The sequence below is a fragment of the Lutjanus erythropterus genome, chromosome 14 (genome assembly GCF_056507025.1).
Source record: "Lutjanus erythropterus isolate fLutEry1 chromosome 14, fLutEry1.hap2, whole genome shotgun sequence".
Classification (NCBI taxonomy): domain Eukaryota; kingdom Metazoa; phylum Chordata; class Actinopteri; order Lutjaniformes; family Lutjanidae; genus Lutjanus; species Lutjanus erythropterus.
In genome coordinates this window covers 6,391,229-6,417,144 of record NC_139330.1, presented here as the reverse complement: position 1 = coordinate 6,417,144, position 25,916 = coordinate 6,391,229, and the positions used below count along the sequence as shown (strand labels likewise).

At 38.6% G+C, this 25,916-nt stretch overlaps 1 protein-coding gene across 1 annotated transcript in view; it reads left to right on the top strand.

Annotated features, from left to right (window-relative positions):
• wdr27 (WD repeat domain 27) overlaps positions 1 to 21,819 on the top strand; it is a 54,624-nt gene extending 32,805 nt beyond the window's left edge. The window contains exons 22-24 of the mRNA XM_084735796.1: positions 808 to 910; positions 5,474 to 5,572; positions 20,541 to 21,819. Of these exons, the coding sequence (XP_084591922.1) occupies positions 808 to 910; positions 5,474 to 5,572; positions 20,541 to 20,654 (316 nt within the window). The 3' untranslated portion in view covers positions 20,655 to 21,819. The remainder of the gene's footprint in view (positions 1 to 807; positions 911 to 5,473; positions 5,573 to 20,540) is intronic.
• The last annotated feature ends 4,097 nt before the right edge of the window (positions 21,820 to 25,916 follow it).

Here is a 25,916-nt window from a genome sequence, read left to right as displayed (position 1 = left end):
TTAGTCCAGCTTAATGACATTAGCATGCGAATGTCAAAGACATGCTCTCACCAGATCCTGTCCACAGGCTCTGCCTTGCCAACATGCCAGCCCATATAGAGCTCCTCGCTCAGTGAGCTGTTAGTGGCATTGTAAAGACATTACATGGTGCTGCAAACCAAAACAAATGGCACAGAAGTTGCACGAGGGGGCCATTCGTCATCTACTACCTTCTCTTTCCTGTGTTTTGCTTGAGTCATGCTCAACTCAGTCACGTCAGCTGGTTCAGATGTTTGTAAAATGGGAGTTTTGTATACCAGTCAACTTTGTATTTACATCTAATAGATCACTTCAACACAACAATGGCTGCACTCATTCCCATGTATTATAATAGTTTTTTATTAAAGATGTTGTTCTTCTTTTACCCGTCATGATTTCAGTGAGCACACAGCAGCAGCCTCAGGTAGCACCTGGGGGCAGACAGGTTAACAGAACCAAAGTGTGTGTAAAGTTAAAAAAATAAAATTACCGTAGTCCTGAAACTGTTTTTCATATGTTGTCATGGATGAAAAGACCCAATAAACAATTTAAACAGGGTACTTGATTACTTTCAGTGAATTTTTAAGCAACTTTTTGATCCATATAAACTGTTGATCACTATAATTGATTTCCACCGTACAGTGATTTAATCCCACGGGGACCCAGTAAAACTAAGATTGTATTATGACATCACCAGTCAAATATTCAGTCTGTCCTTCACATCAGTTCAGTTTTGACCCGACTATTAACCTCATTAATTTCTCACCACTGTGTGCATCTCCTCCTCAGGTGTGTACGGCGTTATGAGAACCATGTAAATCGCTGCCATCCCTGCTCATCAGCCATCTCACCATGCGGCCGCTTCATTGCCTCAGGCTCTGAGGATAACTGTGTAAGTTGTAATGCTTTGGTTCCCAATATACCAGATGGTGTTTGCTTATCTTACCCCTGTATACACATCTCCAGTTATAGTGTATCTCAGACAGTTAGGTTGTCTCTAAAAATAATTTGATAATGATAATCAGTCTTTTTTTTCAATAGCAATTAAGGAGGCTATCCATCAAAGCCACAAATATACGGTGTTTGCTTTTTATGAATTGAGAGCAGTGATAACACAGAGTTGGACAAAAATGGTGGCTAATGCGGCGTTTCGAAATCTGAAGACTGAAATATGTACTTGATCATGTGTAACTGTATATTAGTGTTTGGCCAGTTTGCAGAGTCTTTGGTGAGTCTGCTGTCAAGAAAGCAATAAAAGTAGCCTGTGATATTTTCGTAAAAAATTGACAGCGAAATGACAGGCCACAATACCATAATGCAAAGAGGCAGAAAGTCCTGTCTGAATTGATCTTTTTTTTTATCTGCTACCATGTGTGTTAAATTATAGTTTCAGTTCACCAGAGGCATAAACAGCAAAGTATTCTGACTTACCACAGTACGACCCCAATTCCAAAAAAGTTGTCGTGTAAAAGATAAATAGAGACAATGCAATGATTTGCAAAATGTTTCGACTTTTGCTCAGTTGAATACAGTGCAAAGGCAAGATATTTAATGTTCAAACTAAATCCCCTGAAACTGTGTTAAGACACGCTGCTCATAAACTGTTGGCCCACACAGTTTTTCACAAAGAAATGAACCTCACCACATCCTTGTTTGTGAGTGACTGACCCTTTCGAGGATGCACATTCAATACCCAATCATGATCCCATCACCTGTAACTAGTTAACCTGTTTACCTGTGGGATGTTCCAAACAGGTGTTTTTCAAGCTTTCCACAACTTCTGTTGAAAAGTGTTGCAGGCATCAAATTCAGACTGAGTGTAATTTTATGAACCACCAATAAAGCCTATTAGTTTGAACATTGAATCTCTATCTCTGTACTGATTTAAACTTGAAAAAGGAAACTTGAAAAAGGATTTGCAAATCACTGAAATCCATTTTATTTACTTTTTACACAGCATTCCAACTTTTTTTGGAATTGAGGTTGTATTTTCACAAAATCTTGACAGCTTAAATGACAGCCCATAATACCATAATGCAAAGAGGTAGACAGTCTGTCTGAATATTTTTTGGGTTTTTTTGTAACTAAGGCTATGTGCGTTAAATTGTAGTTGCAGTTCACCAGAGGCATTCAGGGCAAATATTCTGATTACAGTAAATTATTTTATATAAAATTCATATTGTTACATATATGTTTTTCTTGATCTTGTAAAGGGAAAGGACAGCAGGAAAAATGCAGCATATCTTTATAAGTTTCACCTCCTTTAAGGTGAGGAGACTGTTTGTGCTTGACTCAGAGATTTTTATTTGGATTCAAGCCTTTTTCCATAGAAGTCAAATTCAGCATTCATGTTGAAGCAGAACTGTTTAATTGCTTTTCCAGACTGTGCCTTATACTCGCTTTCAAGACGTTTTCAGAAGACTGCCTCCCTTTTCCTTATCCATCTCTCTTTTCTTCTGGTGTACGTGCTTGTTGAAAGCAGTGGAATAATATAATATATGCATGCTGCTGGTTATTATTAATTATGGGGACTCAGCACAGCACGGACATTTGAGAGCATCTCTGTCGAGATCGGACATTTCCAGCGCTTCTTGGAAATCGGGAGAGTGTATGGTAGTGAGGTACACCGTATTTATTTGTAGCTGCCCTGAGACTTGCATAAGCCAGACACATTTGTACTTGTCTTAATATATCAAAAAGCAATCATGGAAAAAAAGAACCTGAATACTCTAAAAAGACTCCCTAGATCATATTACACATTTTCCAAAGAACATAAGGCCAGAAACTATCTAAGTGGAATAAGATTTCAGTGTGGTCGATATTAGCCTGTTGTGTGTTCAGTTGAAATATATGTTATTTTCACCCTTTTTGACTTTCCCTCTTATCATATGACATGAAATTAATTATTTAGAAGATAACATTTTTTTTTTTTAATCAAGACATATGCCTGGTGATTCACTTTTTATATCCCAGCCTCTTTTGCTTGTGCTGTACGCTTCAGTTTCTTTGATATAAACTGATACATCTGAGAATTCATGTGATATTTTAAGCGTTCCTCAAAGAACTTTTCTCTTCCAAGTATCTAATGCCCTGTTAGGCACCACACACGTCATGTGCCTCAGACAGGAGACACTCTACCCATGGACCGTTTGACAGAGCTCACTTGAAGCGTTTTGCAGGGAAACATAATGCAAAACAGCTGCAGGAATCTGATGAGTCGTCGTCTGGTAACAAACATCCCCACATCTGTTTTTATCTGTGCTCATGGCACTGAAGCAAAACATCTCAAAACTTACTGATTATATTTAGAAAAAAAAAACTGCGCTAACAAGCCGATGATACGTTTACATATCCATTCTAAGATTTCACAAATAAGTGTCATTTCTAAAGTGTCTTCACAAGTATTCTGCAATTTTTTTCACCCAAGACCACCTGTAAAATCCACACCTACGTTACACCCACAAGTAAAGGGATGAGTAGTGAGAATGTTACTATCTCAAAAGAAAATTACAATAATATATCTGCATGGGTTCATCAGGATCATAAATGAGTCTCAATGGCCACTTAATTTTGAAGTGCTCAGTTTTTGACTGTTATGAGTGTCGATTGCTATTAGATTTGACCTTTGTACGGTCAGTTAAATAGTTACAGGTGCAGTGAAACACCATTAAGTAACTCAATGACAAAATATCTGAAACTGCTTTGTGCATCAGTGTTTAATGGTACCTTAATGTTGCCTTAACCAAAGCAGTTGTACACACACTTTGATCATGGAGCTATTTTCTGCCAGAAAAGAAAAATTAAACAAAAGTAAAAACCTGCCCATTTATTTTTTTACCTCCAGTGTCATTTGTTATATCTGACTCTGACACAGTATTGCATCATTTTATGCATCTGATTACTGATATCAGCAAGAGCCAAGTCTGACTGTCTAGCTAATGTCTGAACGCACACAGTCACACACTCATCACAAAAGCTTTAATCAGTGAGATAATATTTACAGTAATGTATGATGTAAAGTATTAACGTGTTTAAACTAAATACTCTATAATTCAGCCCAAACAACCAATGGCTGTGACGGTATGAACATTAAGTATGCACACAACACCTGCATGTGTATGAAGTGTAGGACTGTAATCAACCAACAAAGATCATGGTCAACTGAAATTCTATCAATTATATCTGCACATTATCTTTAGATTAATTAAACTGTTAAGTGATTCAAGCTGGTAGCCTAAATGGGTTCTAATCAAAGTGGCTGGGCAAATGATTTCCTGTGGTTTGACCACCTCTTTGACACATCATGTTCCCCTCAGAGCATGTCTATGAAGTAATATTACATACAGCAACAACACACACACACATATGCACACTCCTGCAACAAGGGTCACACCAGCTTCTGTACATAAACAAAACTCAGCACTAACGTAGCTCGCATCGCAGTATAACTTCCGAAAAAAATGAAATTAGAAAAATGGTTTCCAGCATCCAATCTCCTACTTTTTATTTAGGTGGCTTGAAATGAGATTAAATGCTCTCAGAGTTTCTCTTGACTGTCCGTCAATGTTAAAGCATTTCTCCAATATCGCCCCAGCCTGTGAGAGTAAACACATTAGCAATACCAAATTAAACAGGATAACCTCCAAACGAAACACCAAAACAACATAAAACATGACAAAACTGACAGGTTTTGAGTTTGAAGTGAGGTCACAGACAGCCGGTATCAATCTATCATTGAGCTCGAACAGTTACTGGCGCTCGTTGATAAACCAGTCTGGGAAATTAAACTTCACACACATGTTGTCATCAAAATAAATTTTTATCCTCTCACTCTGTCCTCCGAGCCCTAGGGCTGATATAGCGACTTGTCCTGGTACTTTGACATGTTGTCATTTGTTTGGAGCCAGTAAATGTTCAGTAAATAGCTTGTCACTCAAATATCAAATTACAACAGGTATGCACATGTCTCAACCCCAGACAATAATCAATAAAGAAGCTTCTCTCCTGATTAAAGTAACATCTGCAACTGTCCAACCCATGAGAATTTGGTCAGACAAGAGCATAAAAACCAACTAATTGACCAACCAATCACAAGGTGTTAGCCCTAATGAAGTGTCTCATCATATGTGTGTTCTGGAGCTCAAACTTGGAATGATTGCAAAACTTAAACATATGAAGATGAAAGTTGCCCTCAAATGATCCCTAAAGCAATTGTGCGTCTGTTAGCATCTGCTCAGGTCTTTGTGTGTTCCACCTTTGTATGCAGTTGTACCACATGTAAAATGTGCTTCTTGTTCAGTGTGAACACGCTGGTCTATTGTATGTACAATATACCTATAATGAGCTGCAGAGTCAACATTACTCATCGAGTCGATCATGTCCTATATCGGTTCATCACTTCACGGTTACAACTCATGCCTGCTTTTGTTCATGTTGTCTTTCTCATTCATTTCAGGCTTATGTGTATGACATCCGCAGCAGCAGCTACCTCCACAAACTTCAAAAACACTCAGACGCGGTGCTCAGTGTGGCCTTTAACCCTGCCACACCACAGGTAAGAACATTTTGTCTCTGTGGTTCTGTTCTTCGCTGTCTCTTGTTACCATATGTAACTGAAAGATCTCATTATAATTAAAGTATCAGTCAAATTTCTTTACATCCCAGTAGGGGATTGAATTGAGTAAATGTTTTGCACAGATTGAGCAAATGTCTTACTTTCACTTGCACTTACACAAATATTTGACAGCTAAAGTAAAACCAGAGATTGTTTTTTAGTTTCCAGATGTTGACCTATGTTGACTCCGCATAAACACCCCACAGGATATACATACATACATCTCACATTAACACGTGTTTACCCTCCTCTCCCCCCCAATTATGCACACACATAAATAATTTAATCTCTGAGGATACACAAGGCCAGTTTAATGCAGCATATGGATAACTGAGTCTTTAAACATTTATTTCCCAAACTTTAATTCAGCAACTTATAATTTTTTTTCTGCATCCCAAACAATAAACTGATTGTAATAAAAAACAACCTCTAGGGAACACCGCTAAATTCAATTCAGTAGTGCTTTATTAGCATGGGAAACAGACATTTACACTGCCAAAGCCACTATGGAAAAAAAATAAACAACACAAACACAACAAAATACGCAAAAAAGTAAATTTCCAAAGTAAGCGTGGAACAAAAAAACACAAAATATGTGCTTAAACAAAAGAAATGTGCTTTTGTTCTTAGAACTTTATGTGTGTATGTATATATACAGTATGAGGACTGCATAGAGAATGCAATATTTTTCTGAAAGTATTTACAAATATACTGTCTTTATTTGTCATTCAACCATTTACAGCTAGTACAGAGCAAAATAAACCAACATTCCTCACAGACCAAGGTGCTGGTGCACATGAACTGCATTTATTGTGCAACCACATAAAACGTTCGGTCGGTACCAGTGTGTTTCCCGGCAAGGGGCTGGGCCTGAAGATTTACAGACAGCACAAGATAGTGTAAAAAATAAAAAATAAGCTGACAGTACAAACAAATATCCACAATAATTAAATAGAATGAGTCATCTTCATATGACAGGATAAAAAAAACACATTGCATGGCTTGAAAGTCATGTACATAATTTTCCCCAATGTTGCACAGGGTCAGCTGGTTACACAGGTTTGCACCATTTCTACTGGCTCTGCACAAGTGTTTGTAAAGAAGGAATGATATCCTCAGGCTGAGGTCACATAGCAGGGCTAATTGAGACCATCCCAAAGTTCAGGGTGGGGTGACCTCACAGAATTTCTATGTGTGGCAATGAAAGAACTTATTGTAATGTAATGATTTAATGTAATGAATGAAACTGTAAGTAGCTCAGCTCTTTACAGCATTTCATTTGTGTGTGGGAAGGTTTATGGGTGTGTACTTTTGTGTTTCAGTGTGTGGGCTGTGTTTTTATGTACTGCACAGTTTACTGACATTGATAACAAAGCAGATTGCTCTCATTCAAAAATGTGAATACCCCAAAATTTCACTGTGTATAAACTCAAACAAAAGCACTACTTGAATCAGCAAACACTACTGAGACAACAAACCTTTTTTTGTAAATGTTGCCCTCTTGGACCAATACCATTTTCATTTAAAATGAATATCCCCCAAATCGCTCTGTGGGTTTAACCAGTGGTGGCCAGTTTATGGTCCAATCAGATAATGACTACTGCTCTTCCGTGCCATAACCCTGTAGGATCCAGTGACTCCCTTTGTGCACTGTGCTGATCCACTTTTATGACTGGCTGCCTGCAGGGTTGTTCCAGCCTGTGATTGGCTGCACACTTTCACAGTCAACAAAAGATGTATACAGTGTTGTGCTTGTTCAGTTCAGGAGCCGCCGTCCAACTTTCCTGTTGACTGTCAGTTTTTTACTGTATCCCATGTTATTTAATGATATGCCATTTTGTTGCAATCTGTCTAGAGAGATGCAATGGATTCAATATTAGTGGTATGACAGTTAGAGTTAGATGTCAGAAATGCTTTCACTGCTTTGGTTTGTCTTGGTTTGTTGCTGCTACATTTATTTCAGGTTGCCCCCATAAACAGTCCCTTTTTTGGGAAATGCTTGATTTCACAGCAGCTTGTCTGAAACATTGTGTTGTGTGTTGTAGTGGCTTTAGGCGTTTTTTGCATTGAAATTGTGGGAGCAAGTGAAAAAAAAAATGTTTTTTTAAATAATTCATTAAATTTAAAGGCACTTTGTTCCAGGGAGAAGAAAAGTAAAAAAAAAACGTAATAGTATTATTAAAATGCGTGTCTGATGACTAGATTAGGGTCTGGTATAATTGGAGACAATTGAGTTGTATGATTGGTGGAACTCGTGGGAAGATATTTGTTGAAAAGTTGTGGTGATTGATTGAGGTCATGTGGACTTCACAGGGACTGGTTGAATTTGCTTTAATTGTTGCAATCAAAACATCGCAGCTTCCTGGAGTGACTGCCATAATGAATTTAAATGTGCTTTCTTTGCTTGGCCTTCTGTAAATCTAAACTGGTAGATATCCATAGAAATTCCAGGACTGTAGGGAGTCTTACCAGCATCCTTTCAGTAACAAAATCTTCAGAGCATTTCTCACAAAACAACAATTCCTTTTGGGCTTTTTTATTATTCATTTAATGGTTTTCCTTTGGAACTGTTCAGAGAAAGTCGATTTGTAGAAGAAATAATATCACATCCTCTGCTGGATGTCTCATGAGACTTTTTGTTGACTGTCTTTGGACTTGTGGCACATGTTTTAAATCTCCATGTCCGTCTGCTTAATTCCATTCAGTTTAACTTTGTAGCACAATGACACATTCAGATTTCCAAGTTTGAAAGTGGAAAGTTTGATCCATGGCCATTTACTGGCTGAATTACAGTAATCTGCAGAGTCTGAAGACACACTTCATCAGTCAGAGCACGCTCCCTCTCCATCACTGCTGCTGCACGCTCTTTTTTTGTTCGATAGGACATGCGGTCAAAGCAGAAACTCCCAAAAATCAAGAAAAGTTGGCACTCTTGATTTAACTTTTATTGTATTTTCCACCACAGAGGTCAGGTGATTGATAAAGGTTAAAGCTATATTTTCATCAAACCAAAAATTTATATGATAAACTGGCCTGCAAATGTGAACACTTACTGTAGTTGCACTAATACTTTGATAAATTATTTCCACATGGAAATCAGGTCATATTTCTTTAAAAACATTCACATTTGTGCAAAAAATTTAAAATCCTTTCTCTTCAGTGTAATATAATGTTTCAAAGTATCAATCACTTTTTTTTTCATCTCCTATTGGCCATCACTGGTTTCTGTTCTCAGATTTGTGTCACTGACCGTTTCATACTTCAAGAACCTGCCAAGATTTGACCACATTGAAGTCGTAAAACTCACAAATGTATGACAGATTTGACGGGCTCCAGAGGGTCTGCAGCTAAATAAAGAGCCATGACTTCCCATGTCTTCCCACCCTGAAAATCAGAATGTCCCCATGAGCGCCTCCTGAGTAAAAATTATATTCTCTCATAATAGGACTTAAGTTGTTTTGACATATACTGAGCCACTGATTCATTAAAAACAGTACAGTACACTGTAAAATAAACGAATAAAAAGTTGAGACAACTCAAAATTTCAAGGCAACTTACTCTGAGATTTGAGCCCAATTGAGACTTAGATTTCTTTTTTAAATAAACTTTTAAAAAAAATTTTTTTTACAGTGTACTTGAGCCTTGTGAGTGAGGAAAATTTTAATGGACCAGATGCTTTTAATACACCTTTAATATTTATTCAGGCTTTTATGTTTACTTTGGTACTGTACTTTATTGTCTCAATCTAAATTTAATTTCAAGCACAGGAATAGTTGCTCATGAAATAACACTGCCTCGTCATACAAACCAATAGTCAGTAATACTGCAGTGTATTAGATTATTGAAGCAATTTTGTTTTGGCAAACTGTCTGCTCCAGTGATTGTCAAGCTATTGTCTGAATGCAATTAACACACAGCTGGAGACAGTCTTGTCCATTCATCACTGCACAGCTACCTTTTGTCTGCGTAGCCGAAGGGACGGGGCTGTTCTTGATCACTGACTTAAATCAACATTCACTGTGTCCTGTTTCATGTTTCTCAGGACCTCTCAGAGGGAGGAGATTGACATAAAACTCAATGACATTAAAAGATCCACATCCTTCGAGATCTTATTTTTAGATGCAGTCTTCCCGAATTAATTTTCGGGTGGTTTGACTAAACACTCTGAGGTCGACCTACAAGCTTTCAACCTCATCTCACGGTCTTTATTAGTGGGGGCAGTTTTCTCAGTTGTCATGGAGGTGGATCTGTTGACATGTGAGCAGTAAATGTTATGATTCCATCCATAGCACGTTTTATGGCTTCTCATCTGTGTTAGCTTAACGTTAAGAAAGGAGGTTCATTCTTCAGCTCATTCTTTACCTTGGAAATGGTAGTTTGACAAAATAAGCCCAACCCGGGGTCCACCAACTGGCATTTTCCAGATTTTTGGCACTAACTTTTCATGTTCATTGTCCTCTATGTCTGCCACTAAGACGGATTTTCTGATGAAATGAGCCCATGTTTACATTTTCAGGCAAAGTTACAGTGAGTCGTATGTTAGCCTGTTAAAAAAGAATCAGAAGGAGATTTTTATTCAGATCATATTATTTTGGATGATATATTTGGTGGTTATTATCGTTGAATCACTATTGCCCTTGTCCACAGGGGCCTCTAAAATCAACAAAATATCAAAGTTCCTTATAGTAGCTTTAATCTGACATCCTGAAAAGTTGACAGATATATAATAACACTAGATCAGCAGGGCAGGATAAATTGCATATGTTTACTTTTAAAAAAAATATTGATGTGGTTCCCCATGAAAGGTAACCTACAGTTGTATAGAATTAGTGAAATGTTGGTGATGCATCCTGTTGCTACAGATTTATGTTGCTGCCAAACATGGCAGAGTCCTGCCAGCAGCTCTCAGATGAAGCTCATTTTAGCTTCATGACATAGTTAGATGTGGGAAACAATACTTCAGTCTGTGTCAGAGAAAATCTTTGTGCAGTATTCGTGAGGCTGCTTCTAGTTAACCTTGATCCAGTTGCTGAAATGTCTGACTGGAATGTCTGGACACATATCTGCCTTTATTTTTGTTTGTGGCCAAAATGCAAATGAAAATGATTAGAAGTTCAAGAAGTCCTGGGAAATGGCTGGTCTATCTTAACCTGATACTCCAGATGGTTTGTTACATCTGGGAAGTCATCCTTAGAAGCTGTCTGAAAAAGGGCAGGTACTTTTAAAACCATGCTTGGCAGGTGACTGGTCAAACCATCTGTCTGTCGCGTCTAACGTGGGCTAAGTTGAACTAGTCAGATCAAACGATTGCCAAAACCACTCGGGAGAAGAGCAAAAACATCTTTTCCATTGAGAAACGCCTTCAGCGCTGTTCTTTGCTCTTCTGTCAATGAAGAAATGCTCTCTGGTTCTGATATAAATGATGCTATCACAGTAGCTACGCTAACCTCTTCAGGAGTCAGCATAGTTTGTTCAGGTTGTTTCCATGGACGCTTCTTGCTGTCATTGCACCTAAAACCATACTCGCAGTGCCAATAGACACTGATCGGCTGCATCATTTTTGGTGCAGTCACAAACAGATAATTTGAAGCCTGGCGAGATGGATTCTCACATGATCTCATGATCTCTTCATCTTGTGAATCCAGCTGCCTTGCAAGGAAAGGTCAGTCTTACAGTTAAGCTATCACTGTGTTTCCTGAGCCTGTGTTTTCTCCTCAGCAAGACAAAAAAAATGCTGACAAAGAGTGTCCCCAACCTGTGCTCACCTTGCTTTTTAGCCACATTTGAGGGCCAGATGTTCTCCATATTTACTGCTGTGAGAACAGATAATGCAATGCATATTTTCCACTCATTTTTCAGTCATGTTTTCCACCCTAATACTTAAAAGACCATCAAGCAGGCACATCTACCTCCGGGGTTCATTCCCTCAGGTTTATTCCTGTACTTTAGTCTGTAATGAGAGATCCCAACTTTTACTGTCACTTCACTTTGTTGTCTTGTAAAATCTTGTGGGATTTCACTTGGCATACCTCTGTAAAGTTTTGTTAGCTCCCCTGTGTTGGACCTAAATGTGCTACCATAAAAGTTAACTTGAAGAATTATTTTCACACTTGCACCAGAAAACCAGACGGGGTTTTGTCTCTGCTAGTTCAACACAAGGATGTTCTCTTTTTCATTTCTTTTCAGATCAGATGTGTGGGAGGCAAACTAAGCTGTGTCTAATATGAGAAGCCTGAAATCTGTATCTGAAGTGACTTCCTCCAATAATTTTTGGAATTTCAAAGCTTCAGGGTTATAATAAAGGCAAAGAAAAATGCTGTGGCCAGAGGCAAATCAACAGTGACTTCAGAGGAGCTGGTTACTGGGTCAGACTAGAGAAACAGACTTCATGGGGCTGCGCTCTATTTGGGTTACTCAGATTTCTGCACTGTCTCACCCCAAGCTGTCGATAGCTCCAATTACACTGCTCCACATCAGCAGTGGAAACGTCTTCTCCCTGTGGTATTTGCCAAAGATCAACTTATTGGTGAAATGAATCTCTGTTAAAGGACAGTCGAGTGTCCTCTCTTTTTCCTGTATGTTTTTTTTTTACAGATGGCTGGATTTAATACTAACAAAACTATTCCGATTTTTGTTCTACTTTTGTGCCTGTTACTGAGAGTCTTTGGATATTGAAGTCACATTGAGTCACAAATAGTAAAGACCTCATCTGTCACTGTTCTCTATATCCTCTGCCTCTTGAGTTTTTACCACCTTGTTTGTGTAAGAAGTGATTTTTCAGACCATTTTATGGTTAATGTTGCTAAGAAACTCCTTGTTATTAATGACAGTGGTGGCCATGATGTGAACTGCAGTCACCAGCCTGTTTCACACATACTCCACTTCATAGGCTCGAGTGAGCATCCTGGGCATTGGACCAACGGAGACATGACAATCACGAGATGAGTAAGTTAGGCTTGTACTGTGGTGAGTGCACATCGTTTGTTGACATTAGCAGGCTCCATTTCTAAGCTGGAGTGTGCATAAACATCAGATCCTTAAGATTTTGCTAGAAAAACCACCCAGAGTCCTTTATAGAAATAAGTCCAAAAGGCTGTTATAGGTAATGAAGTAATGGGGGGAGGTCTCTTTTAATTTAATATCGTCAATATGTAAAATATATTTACATATTGGCAATTCAAAGACATTAGTACATGTAAATTGTTTCACATTGTACAGTTAAGCAAATGTTGAATAAAATGAAAGAACTAGAAATTAGGGTTGGAGACCATAAAGAATTGTTCTCTACAATCTAAACTTTAAAACAAGTGAATAAGGATAAGGGCTTTTTGTAATTAAAAGTCACATCTGGTATTAAAGTCTCCATTTAACTGTCTCTGTTAAAGTCTCTGAATGTTGTGTAAGCCCTTATTTGACGTGACTCATACAAGATGAACTGCAACATTTCTAAAACTTGTAACTTTCACCTGCGTGGGCTTTGATCGGAACAGGATGGTGCACTGGGAGACATTTACAAGCCAGAGACATCAAATGAAAACGGGGGGGTTGCTTTGAATAATTCAAGACCAGGTGTTCCTTTTTTCTGCAGAGTTTTACAGAGTTTCAGTGTCAACTTAATCTGATGGTCAAGAGTTACCCATGTCATCATCTTCATTGTGTAATTTTAGTTGAGTAAACGTTGGCCGGCTAAAATGACCAAAAGATCAAGCAAAGAATGAAACCTTTTAGTAATCTGATTTAAAAAGAATCCAGTTTTAAAAGTGTTTGTGTGTGAAACCATAGAAACCTGAAGCTACTGTCATGCTGATTTTGGAGCCCGCTGCAGACACCATATCCACAAAATATTACGCCCAGGATAAAATGATCAAAATCAAAATCTCCTGCTTCCTTTTAACTGGTTAACATTCATCCAACCTGTTGGCAGGTCATAAAAATAACGACAGAAATAATCTTCACGCTGATGGTTTGCTTGTTTGCTTATGTAGATCAAATAGTCATCCCTATGAAACTGAGACTGTTTCGTAACCAGTTAAACAATAGAGAAGCTTTGAATTATAGTGAGAAATATTTCCTGTTGTTTAACAAGTGTGTTTGTTTCAATGAAAATGTCCTTGAGCAAAACACTAACCCTCCCCTGCACTCTGACATATCTAGTCGATTATTTAATGCACAGGTGTGTGTTTGTTGGAGGGGGGTACAAATCAGAATCGGCTTTCTTGGCGAAGTATGCTTACACACCCCAACAAACTTACACAGAAATCAACACAGAACAGCTAAGAGCAAGGACAACGAAGCTGAACAAATAAAGTTACCAAAAGAAGAACTCTTTTTATTTCAGCAACAGAATGAAATATTGTTTTCAGTTTCAGTCTTTTGATTAAGTGAGAGGTTTCTGAACTGTTTCCCTGAAGTACTTTGGACCTCATTTGCACTTTATGTGTTGGAGTTAGAGCAGCACTGTGTGACCGCTTACTGACACAAGCAGCTGTCTCTAAAACTTAACATGTTCTATCGTCCCAACCAGGAAGATGAACAATGAGTGAATCATCTCATTGGCTTTCAAGCTCCGCGCACTCTTGTCTCCATATGTCAGCATGTATCATCTTTGCTCTTTGCAGGCAGACAAGAGCTGCAGCTGGCGTCCCACTAGATCTTTTTACTGTATCTTTTCATTTGTGGCCATTTGGCTTTTGAAAGGCTATTCACACTCCTCGGTCCATTTTTTTTTATGTTTTATCTCTCCGTTTCCTCTTTGCCTGACCTCAGGGAGCAAAGCGCTCTCGTCTTACTGTTGCGGCCAGACAGCAAATACAGAGCTGGACTCTGCTGTCTGCTCCAGAATGTCACATTCGAGTGAGACACAGACGGAGCTGAGACAGCCTCTCTGGAATCAACTGGCCCACGTTCAACACAGCTGGAAGCGGCAACGAACAGGAAGCGAGAAAGTAAAGAGTTTGGGTCCAGTTGCAGTGTCACAAGAGGCATTTTTTAAGTATCAAGTGTCATTTTCTCAGTCTGCCGTGCCTTTAGTTACTGCAATAGTGTTAACTTTCCTTTGCCTGTCCATCCAAAATATGAAGGACACTGTGAGTACAATGGAATAACATGGAACATTTTGTCTGTGAAGGTTTAAAGGAGAAATCTGTAATATATTTACAGTAAATCTTAAAATGACCATGACATCATCAGATTAAAGAAATATGCTAAGTTGGAATACCAGCTACTCTGGCAATAATGCTACAGCCAGCATGTTCTCCTGAGAAAATTACATTTTGGACCAAAATAACAGTTTTTCTTTGTCTGTTTCACATTTGTTAAAATTTAAATTAATGCTGAATGTTTGCCAGATGATTAAGTGTCTGTATGTAAGAAATCGTAAATAATGTTTTAGAAGGAGCAGATCTTTACTAATATTAAACTGAGCAATATGTTAATAGTCTCAAACTCCTCAAAATCCAGAGTGTGTATTTTCAGAGCAGTGGGCTTTTTTTTCAGAACAACAGACAACTGACAGTTATAAACAGCTGATTAGCTTATAGTGTAAGACTTGTTGTCTCTTGTCATTGTTAATAGTAGTATAATGTTGCGCTCTTCTTGTGCTCCTGCATTGTTCCTGCAGCCTGCATGAGCTTCCCCAAGTCTGGGGAGGAGGGGGCAGGGTGAACAACTCGCTTCGGGCATAGACTGTATATTAAATAGGGATTCAACCTGTTTAATGTACTGTCAATTTCTCCTTTAATGCAGTAAGGCAACTCAGCTATGCCTAGTTACAGTCATTAACAAAACATTAGTTTGTAGGGGTTTATGATTGAATACTTTTAATGCACAGATCAAACTGATATCTGTCCTCCCATTTAACTCTGTGTATGACAGCAAGCAAGCATACTGTGATGCAAAAAAAAAAAAAAAGTTAATTAATAACCTTTAGAGGCTCTGGTAGGCAGACTTTGTTACCTTTCCTGTTTCTAGTATGCTAAGCTAAGCTAATCAGCTTCAGGGCTCCAGCTACATGCAGATATTATAGACATAAGAGTGCTATTGATCTTCTATCAAGTGTATCAGCTATTCTTTTCAAATATAAGAATCATTTAGATTCATGTTGAAACAAACAGAAACACAAATATAGAACACAAATTCAGAATATATTTAATGTTGAAAAGCAACATCAAACTAACTTGAAGCCACCAATGGGGAAGTTTTAGGTAAAAACCTGGCTGACATAGTGTATTTCACAGTCATTATGCAGTTGTTTTGGTGAGGCATTACACTCGCTTTTAAAATGGCTGATATATTGACAGGGCTAGTGCTCCAACAGCGTCACGTTGAAATAATAATGTGTTATGTGATTGTGTCAGCCTTCATAAACATTCGCTGTCCTTTTTATTTTGGGTGTTCCCTGCATTTCACTACAAGAAAGAAATTCTACACGCAGCTCCTGGAGCAAACACATGGATAGCTGTGAGTCTGATTTTATCTCTGCATTCTTTCACATTCTCCCAGATGGGCCTGTCCAGGGCCTTTTAAATGAGATATACCCACGCAGACTGTCAGAGACTTGCTAAGGGGCAGATGGATGAACAGGCAGGGAGTCTAAATTTACTGTTACTTCCATTATTTGCATCATTTTAATGGCCATAAATATTAGAGCTGGAGTTAGATTAATGTCAACTTAATTGAAAATTTATGAAAGAAAACTGTGCAGAATTTCATGTCTTGAATGTGATGTTTCATTTTCCTGACACTTTTATTACAGTTGGAGAGATTCTGATAAGGCAGCAGCCAGCAAAATAACTGGTCATCGCCTTCTCAGTTACCAACTTTGACTAATATCAACTAACTGTCAGTTTGCTAATTGTTCATTTAGAAATAAGTGATATTTATAACAAACAGTAAGGAGAGAGGCTTAACAGCAACATACGTAAAACTAAGCTAAAATGTTTACATAAAGCTTTTTTTATATTTACTATGCTTAAAGGAGAAATTAGTATTATATTTATTGTACTAAATCATAAAATGCTAATAGACATATTCAACTGAAATACCAGTAATGCTACAGCCAGAAAATTTTCCTTTGAAATTTCAACACTTGGCCTGAATGACTGTTTTTGTTTGTTTCTTCTTTCTTAGAGTTAAAATTATTGCCGAATGTTTGCCGAATGAGTAAGTGTCTGTTTATGAGTCATGAGAGATCAATAATAATCTTTTAGAAAATGTGGATGTTTTTAACAGTTAAATTTAGCAATATGTTAATGGAGTCTGGCAGACAGTGAGACAAGCGGTTACTGAACTCAAATTCCAGAGCAGTGGGTTTTTGTTTTCGGGTTAACTGCTAGCTTTACATGGACAGACAACTGACAGTTATTAACAGCTGATCAACAAACAGTGTGGGACTCATCTCCAGTTATTGTCCAAATATAGCGATACGCTCGTCTTGAGCTCCTGTTCAGTGTAACAGCAGCCTGCAGGCAACCTGTCTGAGTTTCAAGAGGGGGAAACAACTTGTTTCAACCATCAATCATGTGTTAAATAAGGATTAAACCTGTTTAATATATCATTTATGGCTTGAACTTCCTATTTGGACTGCAGTGATCATTTCTGAACACTAGGGACTTGCCGATTTCTGTCTTAAAAATGATTAAAAGGTTAAAAAGGTCTCTAGGGGATCCCATACATAAGTCACTTCCAGTACTATTACTAGCACCAGACAGTTCATGTGCTTGTAAGCTCATCAAACAGGTGAGCCTCATGTCTCATGTAGACCATCTTTCCCCTCTCAGCATGTACAGCACAAAGCAGCCTGGTATGTTGGCATTTGAGTGTCTGCTCTTCCACTGATGAATGATATCCTTTGGAAGGGAAAACACATCACTCCTCATATCTTCAAAGCTTCAGCTATTGTTCATACCAGTTTCAACAGACAGACACTTTCAGGTGTCCAGAATGCCAGTGTTTGACAGAAGTGTTCTCCACTGAAAAATCCAACCCACATTGCATTCTTAATCGTTTTTTTAGTCCTGCTTTGAACTATTGATTTGTGGTATTTTTTTCGTGGTATTGAGCCAGCGGGCCTGACTATAACTTAGATTACGTAATATGCGTGACATGGCATGCAAATTCTAAAATCTGATTTATGATCCCAGAGTTCCTAAAAAGTTTTGAATGAGATATTAATATATTAAACATAATAGCAAATTAACAAAAAGAACATAAAAGAAGATGTTGCCCAAATTTTCAACACTGTATCTCATGCATGATCCATTTCTTTGAGATTAATAAGGGTCATTTTTTTGTCACAAGCATGTTTTTAAATGACTTGAAAACCTATTTATCAGTGGTGACAGGATTGCATAAGGACATCTGAGACTGAAAATAAATCTTAAAACAGACATCAAACCTATGAAAATAGTGTTTCTTAGAAGAAGGATGTTGAGGAAACCCAAATACCTCACTTGTGATGGCCCAGCATGACCCCGTGCTATATGACTACAGTGAATCAGCTCACAGCAAGTTCTGACTTCTGACTTTGAAGGTCGCCCAAGACCTTCAGTCCTCACCGGCTTTAGTTTGCTTCGGCCTCAGTGAGCAGAGGTTGAAGGTTGCAGAGATGGAATGTGTCGGATTACAGATGTTCGCTGCAAGCCGATGACGTAGAAATTCCATCTAGGTTGTTATCACCTTTTTAGAAAATCTGATTTAGTTTCATCTCTGCCCTGCGTGTTTTCAGGTGTTTCAGTGTGATACCTTGGCGATTACACAGTCTAATGATTTTGGATGGCAGTTGATGAAGAGCTGTGGTTGCTAATGGAGCTGCTCTCTGACCCTCTTAAGTTTTAAGTGGCTATTTTAGCAGCCTAGGGGCAGGACCCAGACAGCTTGACTATTGTTGATTAAGGTCATTGAGCAGGAGGTCATGGTGAAAGAAGACTCCTTGAAGAAAGAGGAGCTAGTGAAATGTGCTGCCAAACTGTTTGTTTTGTGTCTCAAACATTTTTATACACTTAAAAACCCAAGTAAAACACATCCTTATGTAGGTGTAATGTGTTTGTGCTTACTTGGCTGAGTTTTTGGAGAAATCCTCTTGTCTTTGCACTCCACACACACCTGGAAATCCTGTGTGTGTGTGTGTGTGTGTGTGTGTGTGTGTGTGTGTGTGTGTGTGTGTGTGTGTGTGTGTGTGTGTGTGTGTGTGTTTGTGTGTGTAGAGGAGAGAGACTGCAATGTTCACCCATCAAAGAAAGATTAAATTCATCCCAGTTTAGTCATTTTGTGTTTGAGTCATCCCCAGACCTCAGCTATTGTTGACTCCCTTTCCCAGCACAGGCATCTGCCTGCTGGTAAAAGATTATTTCTCTTGCATAAAACAGCTTTAGTAGATGGGAAAAAATGCTGGACTATTGTTGAACCAAATGTGGTTTTATTGCTGCTTGGCAAGTTGTTTTCTAAGATTCCTGTTAGAAGTATACTTTAAAAAGATACCCTGTTTTACAACTGCCTAGGAATCTCTGAAATCATCATATGACTGATGTTCCACAGCAGATCTGTGCATTCACCCAAGCATTCCCATTTAGTTTGATGTTTGTTGGGTTGTTTTCAGACCTTTTTTTTATCATCATACATTCAACTGTAAGTGAACAAAATAAAAATGTGGGACTCTGACCCTGAAATTTAAGATTTAAAAAGCCTACATTTTTGGAAGTGTGTATGTCAAGTATGATTAAAATTTTACATCTTGATTACATGCCTGTGAAGATGGTTTCTTGCCAGATATTTGTGTGTTTTCTAGATGGTATGTATGCAGCTGTTACTGCATGTTGGTGAATATAAAAATTTTGTATGGTGTGCCTCAAGGTTCTATATTCGGGCCACTTCTGTTTTCTGTTTTTATTTACAATTTCCTGATTGATTGATTTTTTTTTTCTTGATTTATCAGTTAACATTTATACCAATCTTGGAAAAACACATTTTCAGGTCTTCTGGTTTAATCAGCAGATATACGGATAATGGATATATGGGCCAAGAGTTCTTTTTTTGTGCGCTAGTCATTCTTTACAGTCCTACCAGCAGCTTGTAGTAGAAATAAAAATAACGATACAAATGAGCACAGCTAGAGGAAGAATGGAAGAGATTTAAAATGGTTTGTTACCTGCCCTGGTCTTACACATCATTTATGCTTGAAAATGAAGTGGAAATGGAGTTGTTTGTGAACACCTGTCTTGAATTATGAGTGCTCCATCATATCATATCATATATTCTACTTTAACCATCTGCAGATAAGAATATATATATGAGGAGCCTCATTCTATGGAGGATTTCCTATTGCTATTGCTTCTGATTGGCTGTCAAAGTGTTGAGGTAATGCTCCTTCAGCCTCATCTGCTCCACTGGCTGATAGAAACAGATGAGATAATCCTCCCCTCTCACTGAGAAATATAGTTAAGAAGTGATTGTGTGCATGTGCTTGTCTGTGCTCCACATCCACACGTTGGTCAGAGTGTGGGGCGTGTGTTTGCACATGTTTAAATGGGCGTGCAGTGTGTGTTGATGTTACTTTATTGATGTGTGGGTGCCTTATTAATCTGTAAACAGTTGACTCATCATGACAAGAGCTGGCAGGAATCTCAAGTCCCATTTCTGATTAAACAAAGTTATATAACAAAGTTCAGGCCAGGAGGCTTCATGTTTTTGTGATAAATGGCAGGTATGGAAAATCAAGAATTTCTGTGAGAAACACAGTATGGATTTTAACCTTGGGGATGCTCGTCTTCTTTAAGGAAGCAGGTGTGCTGTTACACAACTTGGACTTCTAAATAGAGAGTCATAAAAAAGGGGAGTGATGTGTGACACAGTTCCTAGGAAACATCATCTGCATGCTGAACGTGACGTCATCTTTTTTGTCTGCCTCTCCTAGCTGCTGACTGGGACCCTGGATGGGAAGCTACGACTGTTTCAGTCCAGCAGTGGGACTCCTCTGTCTCATGACACCAGTGCTGCTGTGCATAACATCCCCAACATGACTGTGTAATTGCAGCAGGCTGCTGCAAAGGCCATGCAGGTTTCATTAAAGCATCCCCCTGGCTAGGATTTTACTGAAGAAAAAGAACGTAAGGGTTTTGTTTTTACTTGGTGGTTAAATGAAGATCAAAAATAGATACAAAGTTTAAAGATGTTTTGTTTTTCTTGTTATGTGTGCCTGTTGTGTTCTTTTCAAATTGTCAAAAGGAGCCACCCATTCAAATTCACCCCGCTTTGTTAATCTTCCAGTACGTACATCATTAGACTGCTTTTCTTTGGGCTGAGAATCAAAGTGATGTCAGGGGTTTGATTGAATGTGTTTTCATTTAACCACATTATTGTGATGCAGTATTTTCTCAATTACAGATAATTACAGCTAAATTTGCTAATAACATTTTTATCAGAAGTTTTTCCCTTCTGTTTGTCCACATTTTGGATGGTCAGTCGGCAGATTTTGTTTGTTCAGTATGTGCAACAGATGTATATCCCTGGCTGTGACCACTACTTAACAGATCAACACACAGAGCTATGACATCAACTGGGTGCAACCTCTCTGGCTGCCAGACACACAGATGCTACTACTGTTCACACTGACACACCCATCCCCATTGTTTCAGCTGTACAACAAAATGTCAGCTACATTCAACTGTAAGTGAACAGAGTAAAAATGTAGGATGCTGGCCCTGAAATTTAAGATGTAGAAGGCCTACATTGCTGGAAGTGTTTATGTTAAGTATGAATAAATTGCTGCATCTTGGTTGCATGCCTGTGGAGATGATTTCTTGTGAAGTATTTGTCTAGTTCCTACATGGTATGTATGCAGCTTTCACTGCCTGTCCGTGAGTACTAAGAATTTGAATGGAGGGCCTCAAGGTTGTACTGTAGGACCCCTTTTGTTTTCTGTTTTTATTTACAATCTCCTGATTGATTGATTTTTTTTTCTGATTGTTAGTAGTTACCATTATACCAATCTGGGAAACCAACAGGCTATAGCTAGATGACGATCTAGTCTCTGGGGCATCGCCACTTTTTCAGGTCTTCTGGTGTAGCCAGTGGATATCTGGATAATGTATATCTGAGCCAAGAGTTCTTCATACTTATGCCAGTCATTTATTACAGTGCTGCTAGCATGTTGAGAAACAAGAATGAAGTTTTAGTTTGGCTTTGCTTATCTCTTAAAAGCTAAATCGTTGTCAGACCATGGTCATGGTTGATGGTTTCCAAGATTGCATGCTTTTTTTTACTGCTTGCCAACTTGCAGGCAAAGCCCACTCAGATGTGATTGGTCAATGCTACTCGGACTACTAATGCAAACCAGAATGTCTCCAATACCAAAATCTTGTCCGATGTCCACAAATTCTACATGTAAAAATATCTCTTTATAGAGATTACTGTTGTATATACCGTGATTTATTCACTGAAACTATTACACGTGTATATATTAAAGTATTATTTATGCAGTAATTTGGTCATGGATGTACCATATATAAACCTTATTCATCATACATTCAAGAGGGTTTTCAATCTGACTTTTAACATCCTACAATGTTGCTTATCTGCTAACAAACTTGTAAAACAAAATCTGGTTTGGTTTTTGGTATGAGGCAGAACCTGGACTCCAAATCCAACTCTCTGGTTTTAGTTTGTAACAGCGGTACATCTCTCCAGAAAGCTGGTAAAATTAAATATCCAAGTTTATTGATTGACTCTGGATTCACTTGTAACCAAACATTGATTATACAATAAAAACATTCCTTTTGTTATTGTTACTTTTGCAGTATGGTTTCATTCAAATTGATCTGGATTTAATGTCAGAGAGAGATTTGCTTCACAACTTACATCACTGATGCTGGACTACATTAGGCCTCTTTATGAAACTTCTTTTAACAACAATCACCTCCCTCTTAACATCTCTAAAGGTTTCTGTATAACTGTATAGGATGAACTGTCTTTATGTCCCCCTTTTCTCCAAGTAAATTATTTAGAATATGTACCTCTAGGTCTTTGCTTATTTAACTTCTTTCCCATCTTCATAGTATAATCCTACAGTTAATTAATATATCCTGGGGACATTTCACTGGCAACCGCTTTATTTTCTTCTATGTTTAGAGCTCGGGGACGATTTTTACTTATTCTTGCCCAGAATCTTCCTACTATTAATTTCCTACTGTGCTGCCATTATCACTGCCGACATGTTCTAACCCACAGCTGTCTTAAGAGAGGCTGAAGGAAAACTCTACCTATCTGTAATGGAATGAAATTTCAAGCGTCACTCATCCCACGTCCATTAGGAAAAGATATTGTATTTGACGCATTATCTGACGCTGACGCTGATGATAGAATGATAAATCCACTGATAGGCCGCCTTGTCTTAACTCCCTCAGACGGAGGTGAATTTTCAGAAGACTGCTCGTCTCTGCCTTGTCCCCAGTCCAATACTCTGTGTTTGATTTACTCTGTCTTTTTGGCCTGTGTGCTCTAATTGATACCGAGGCGGACTGCCTGTGAAGATTGTTCTCTGTGCACCACCAGCCTCAGTTAGCTCAGATGAAATATTGCTTTGAAGTTGCTCAACATCAGCTGCCAGGTTTCCTATCACAAAAACTGATGTTACACATTAAAGAAAGCAGGGCTGAGGCTGCATACGATTTATGGGGTGGTACCTATCCTTTTGTCATACAGCACATTATGTATATGTGTGTGTGTGTGTGTGTGTGTGTGTGTGTGTGTGTGTGTGTGTGTGTGTGTGTGTGTGTGTGTGTGTGTGTGTGTGTGCACATGCATTTTTTTAATGCCACAAAGATAGCTATGTACTGGCAAGGTTGAGTCTGCCCTGTCACGGTGAGCTTTAGTGTTCCTGCAAGCAGCAGAGACGTTCTACTGGAACAAAACATAATAAATTGTCTATGGAGTAAATTTATGTCGCCATGTTCTCTCTATTTTAATGTGATGGAATGTGTGTGAGTGTGTGTGTTTAGGAGTCACTGTCTTCTCTTGAATGAATTAACCTGCTACTCTAAAATTCAGTGAGCATACGTTCACAAACCAGAGTGATATATTGGTGTACGCACACATTCCTTGTCTGTGTGAGGTCGATTTGGGTGCACTCCCTGCATTGATCTCACCAGTAAAGAATGACGTGTTTATACTTGCAAATAAAAGGATTTCAAGGACAGCCACACCCGTACATCATAATGCAATGCGGTCCAAAGCTCATCTCCCACAATACTTCACTAAATTTGACAAAGAGAAGAACTTAGAGTACTAGGACACTGGGAATATGACAGCAGTGAACAGAGCAGAGTGTCACACTGGGAGAAGACACAGTGCAGAGCTCACTATCAAGACGTTCATTTTCCATCTCAGCAGAATCATGTACGACTCAAATACAGTCTGTGCATGCCCGCAATGTTGCCTGCAAAGTGTTTTAGTTTTTCAGGCCTTAACTTCCCTTCACGAGTGCTTTATATAAAGAAAACCAACATATACATCATGAGACACGTGCAGTTTAATGAACCCACACAGACCTCTGAGAATCTCTGCTCTTTTGTTTTCATGAACTCAGAGCAACCTAAAGTCAAGGGAGGGGAATATTTGTGCACATGTCAGAAACTGCTGTCGTATAGCTGTGACTCAAGTCTTACGTAAAGATTTTCTGGATATCATATAACATTCAAGTAAGTTATTAAAAGGGACAGTTCAGTCCAAAATCAAAAGTAAATATTTTTCCTCTGGCCTGTAGTGCTGTTTATCCATCTAGATTGTTTTGGTGAGAGTTGCAGAGTTTTGGAGATATCGGCCATAGAGATGTCTGCCTTCTCTCCAAGTTAATGGGACAAAATGAAAAAAAAAAAAAAAGTCAGCTTGGTGCTCAAAGCACCAAAAGAATACATTTGAAAAACTTTGAAATTTTGATTTTGGAGTGAGATTACCCTCACCTATCTTTCACACAAGTCATGTTCATTTTGCATGATTTTTAATGCTGACTGGTAGAACATACAGTCACAGTGACATGGAGCATCAGGAACAAAACTAATTGATGGGTGCAACAAGTGCTTGTTTTATCCCATGTAGTGGAAGTCAACAAAGGCACCTCAAAACGTCCCAACAGCGTGGGACTGTTTTTTGGTCCTCTCTCACCAAGCTTAACAACATTCATGTGTTGCATGAGGCTGTTGCAGAGGAGCACAGAGCACAAGGTACAACAAAAGAGGTGTAATGTTCAGGTGGACCAGTAAAGCTGATCCATGGTGCCTCCTTTCTGATTGCCTCTGTCACACGAGTTGTGAAAGACAGCAAGCTACAATTGGACCGGGTGTATCATGTCGTGTAATAACGTTTAGTCAAGTACTGTACTTGCATACAGTGTAACTTTTAGGTATGTGTACTCAATCACATACTACTTTGTCATCGTTCTGGACCCACTAGAAGTGTGTGGTGTTTTCTGTATCTGCAAAGAACCTGCCTGTATTTTCTTAATTTCTCAGATTTTGCTGCGGCGTCAGCTTTTGGGCAGTGGTATGCAGCCCCCCACCCCACCCCCCTCCCCCCCAGACAATAACAGCGTGCAGGTTGTGAGGTTGGGTTGAGAGCTGCAGAGAGAGATACACACACCTACACACACACACAGGCAAAGGAGACTGAAGACACAGACATGATGAATGATCATTTCAGCTGCATTCACATGAAATTTGGTGTTTTGCAGAGGCGTGGGTGTGTTTATTTGTGCTTCAGAACACCACCGCTCAGAAAACAATGTTTTATTTCTCTGATTTAATTTGTTCTCGCTAACGCTCGTTCCTTCATTCACTCTGTACCTCTCCTGAGCACCGCTGGTCATTAGGCCGAGGAATGGTGCATTCACAATCAGCAACTGTCAGATCATTCTACCTTTAATGCATCCATTATGATAACATATATAATAACTTGATAGGGTTATTAGTGATCTCTTGTGCATGTGTACATGTATGACCAACAAGCTTGTCCGCAGCTAATTATGGCAAAATTCCACACAAATATCTAATAAGATGCTAGCTGTGCTGGAAAGTAACTACTTATATGAAACTAGTTACATGTAATTAAAAATACATTACAAAATGAATGTCATTGTTATCTGTTACAGAGAAAAACAATGTGGTGACTACTACAGCTCAAACAACAGCACAAGAAGTTTACTTGTAAGCCTGTAGTTCGGGCAGTTGGAACAAGCAGCAACAACCACTAATGCCAAACAAAAAAACTATACCTGCAGAATGTCAACTTTCTTCAACAG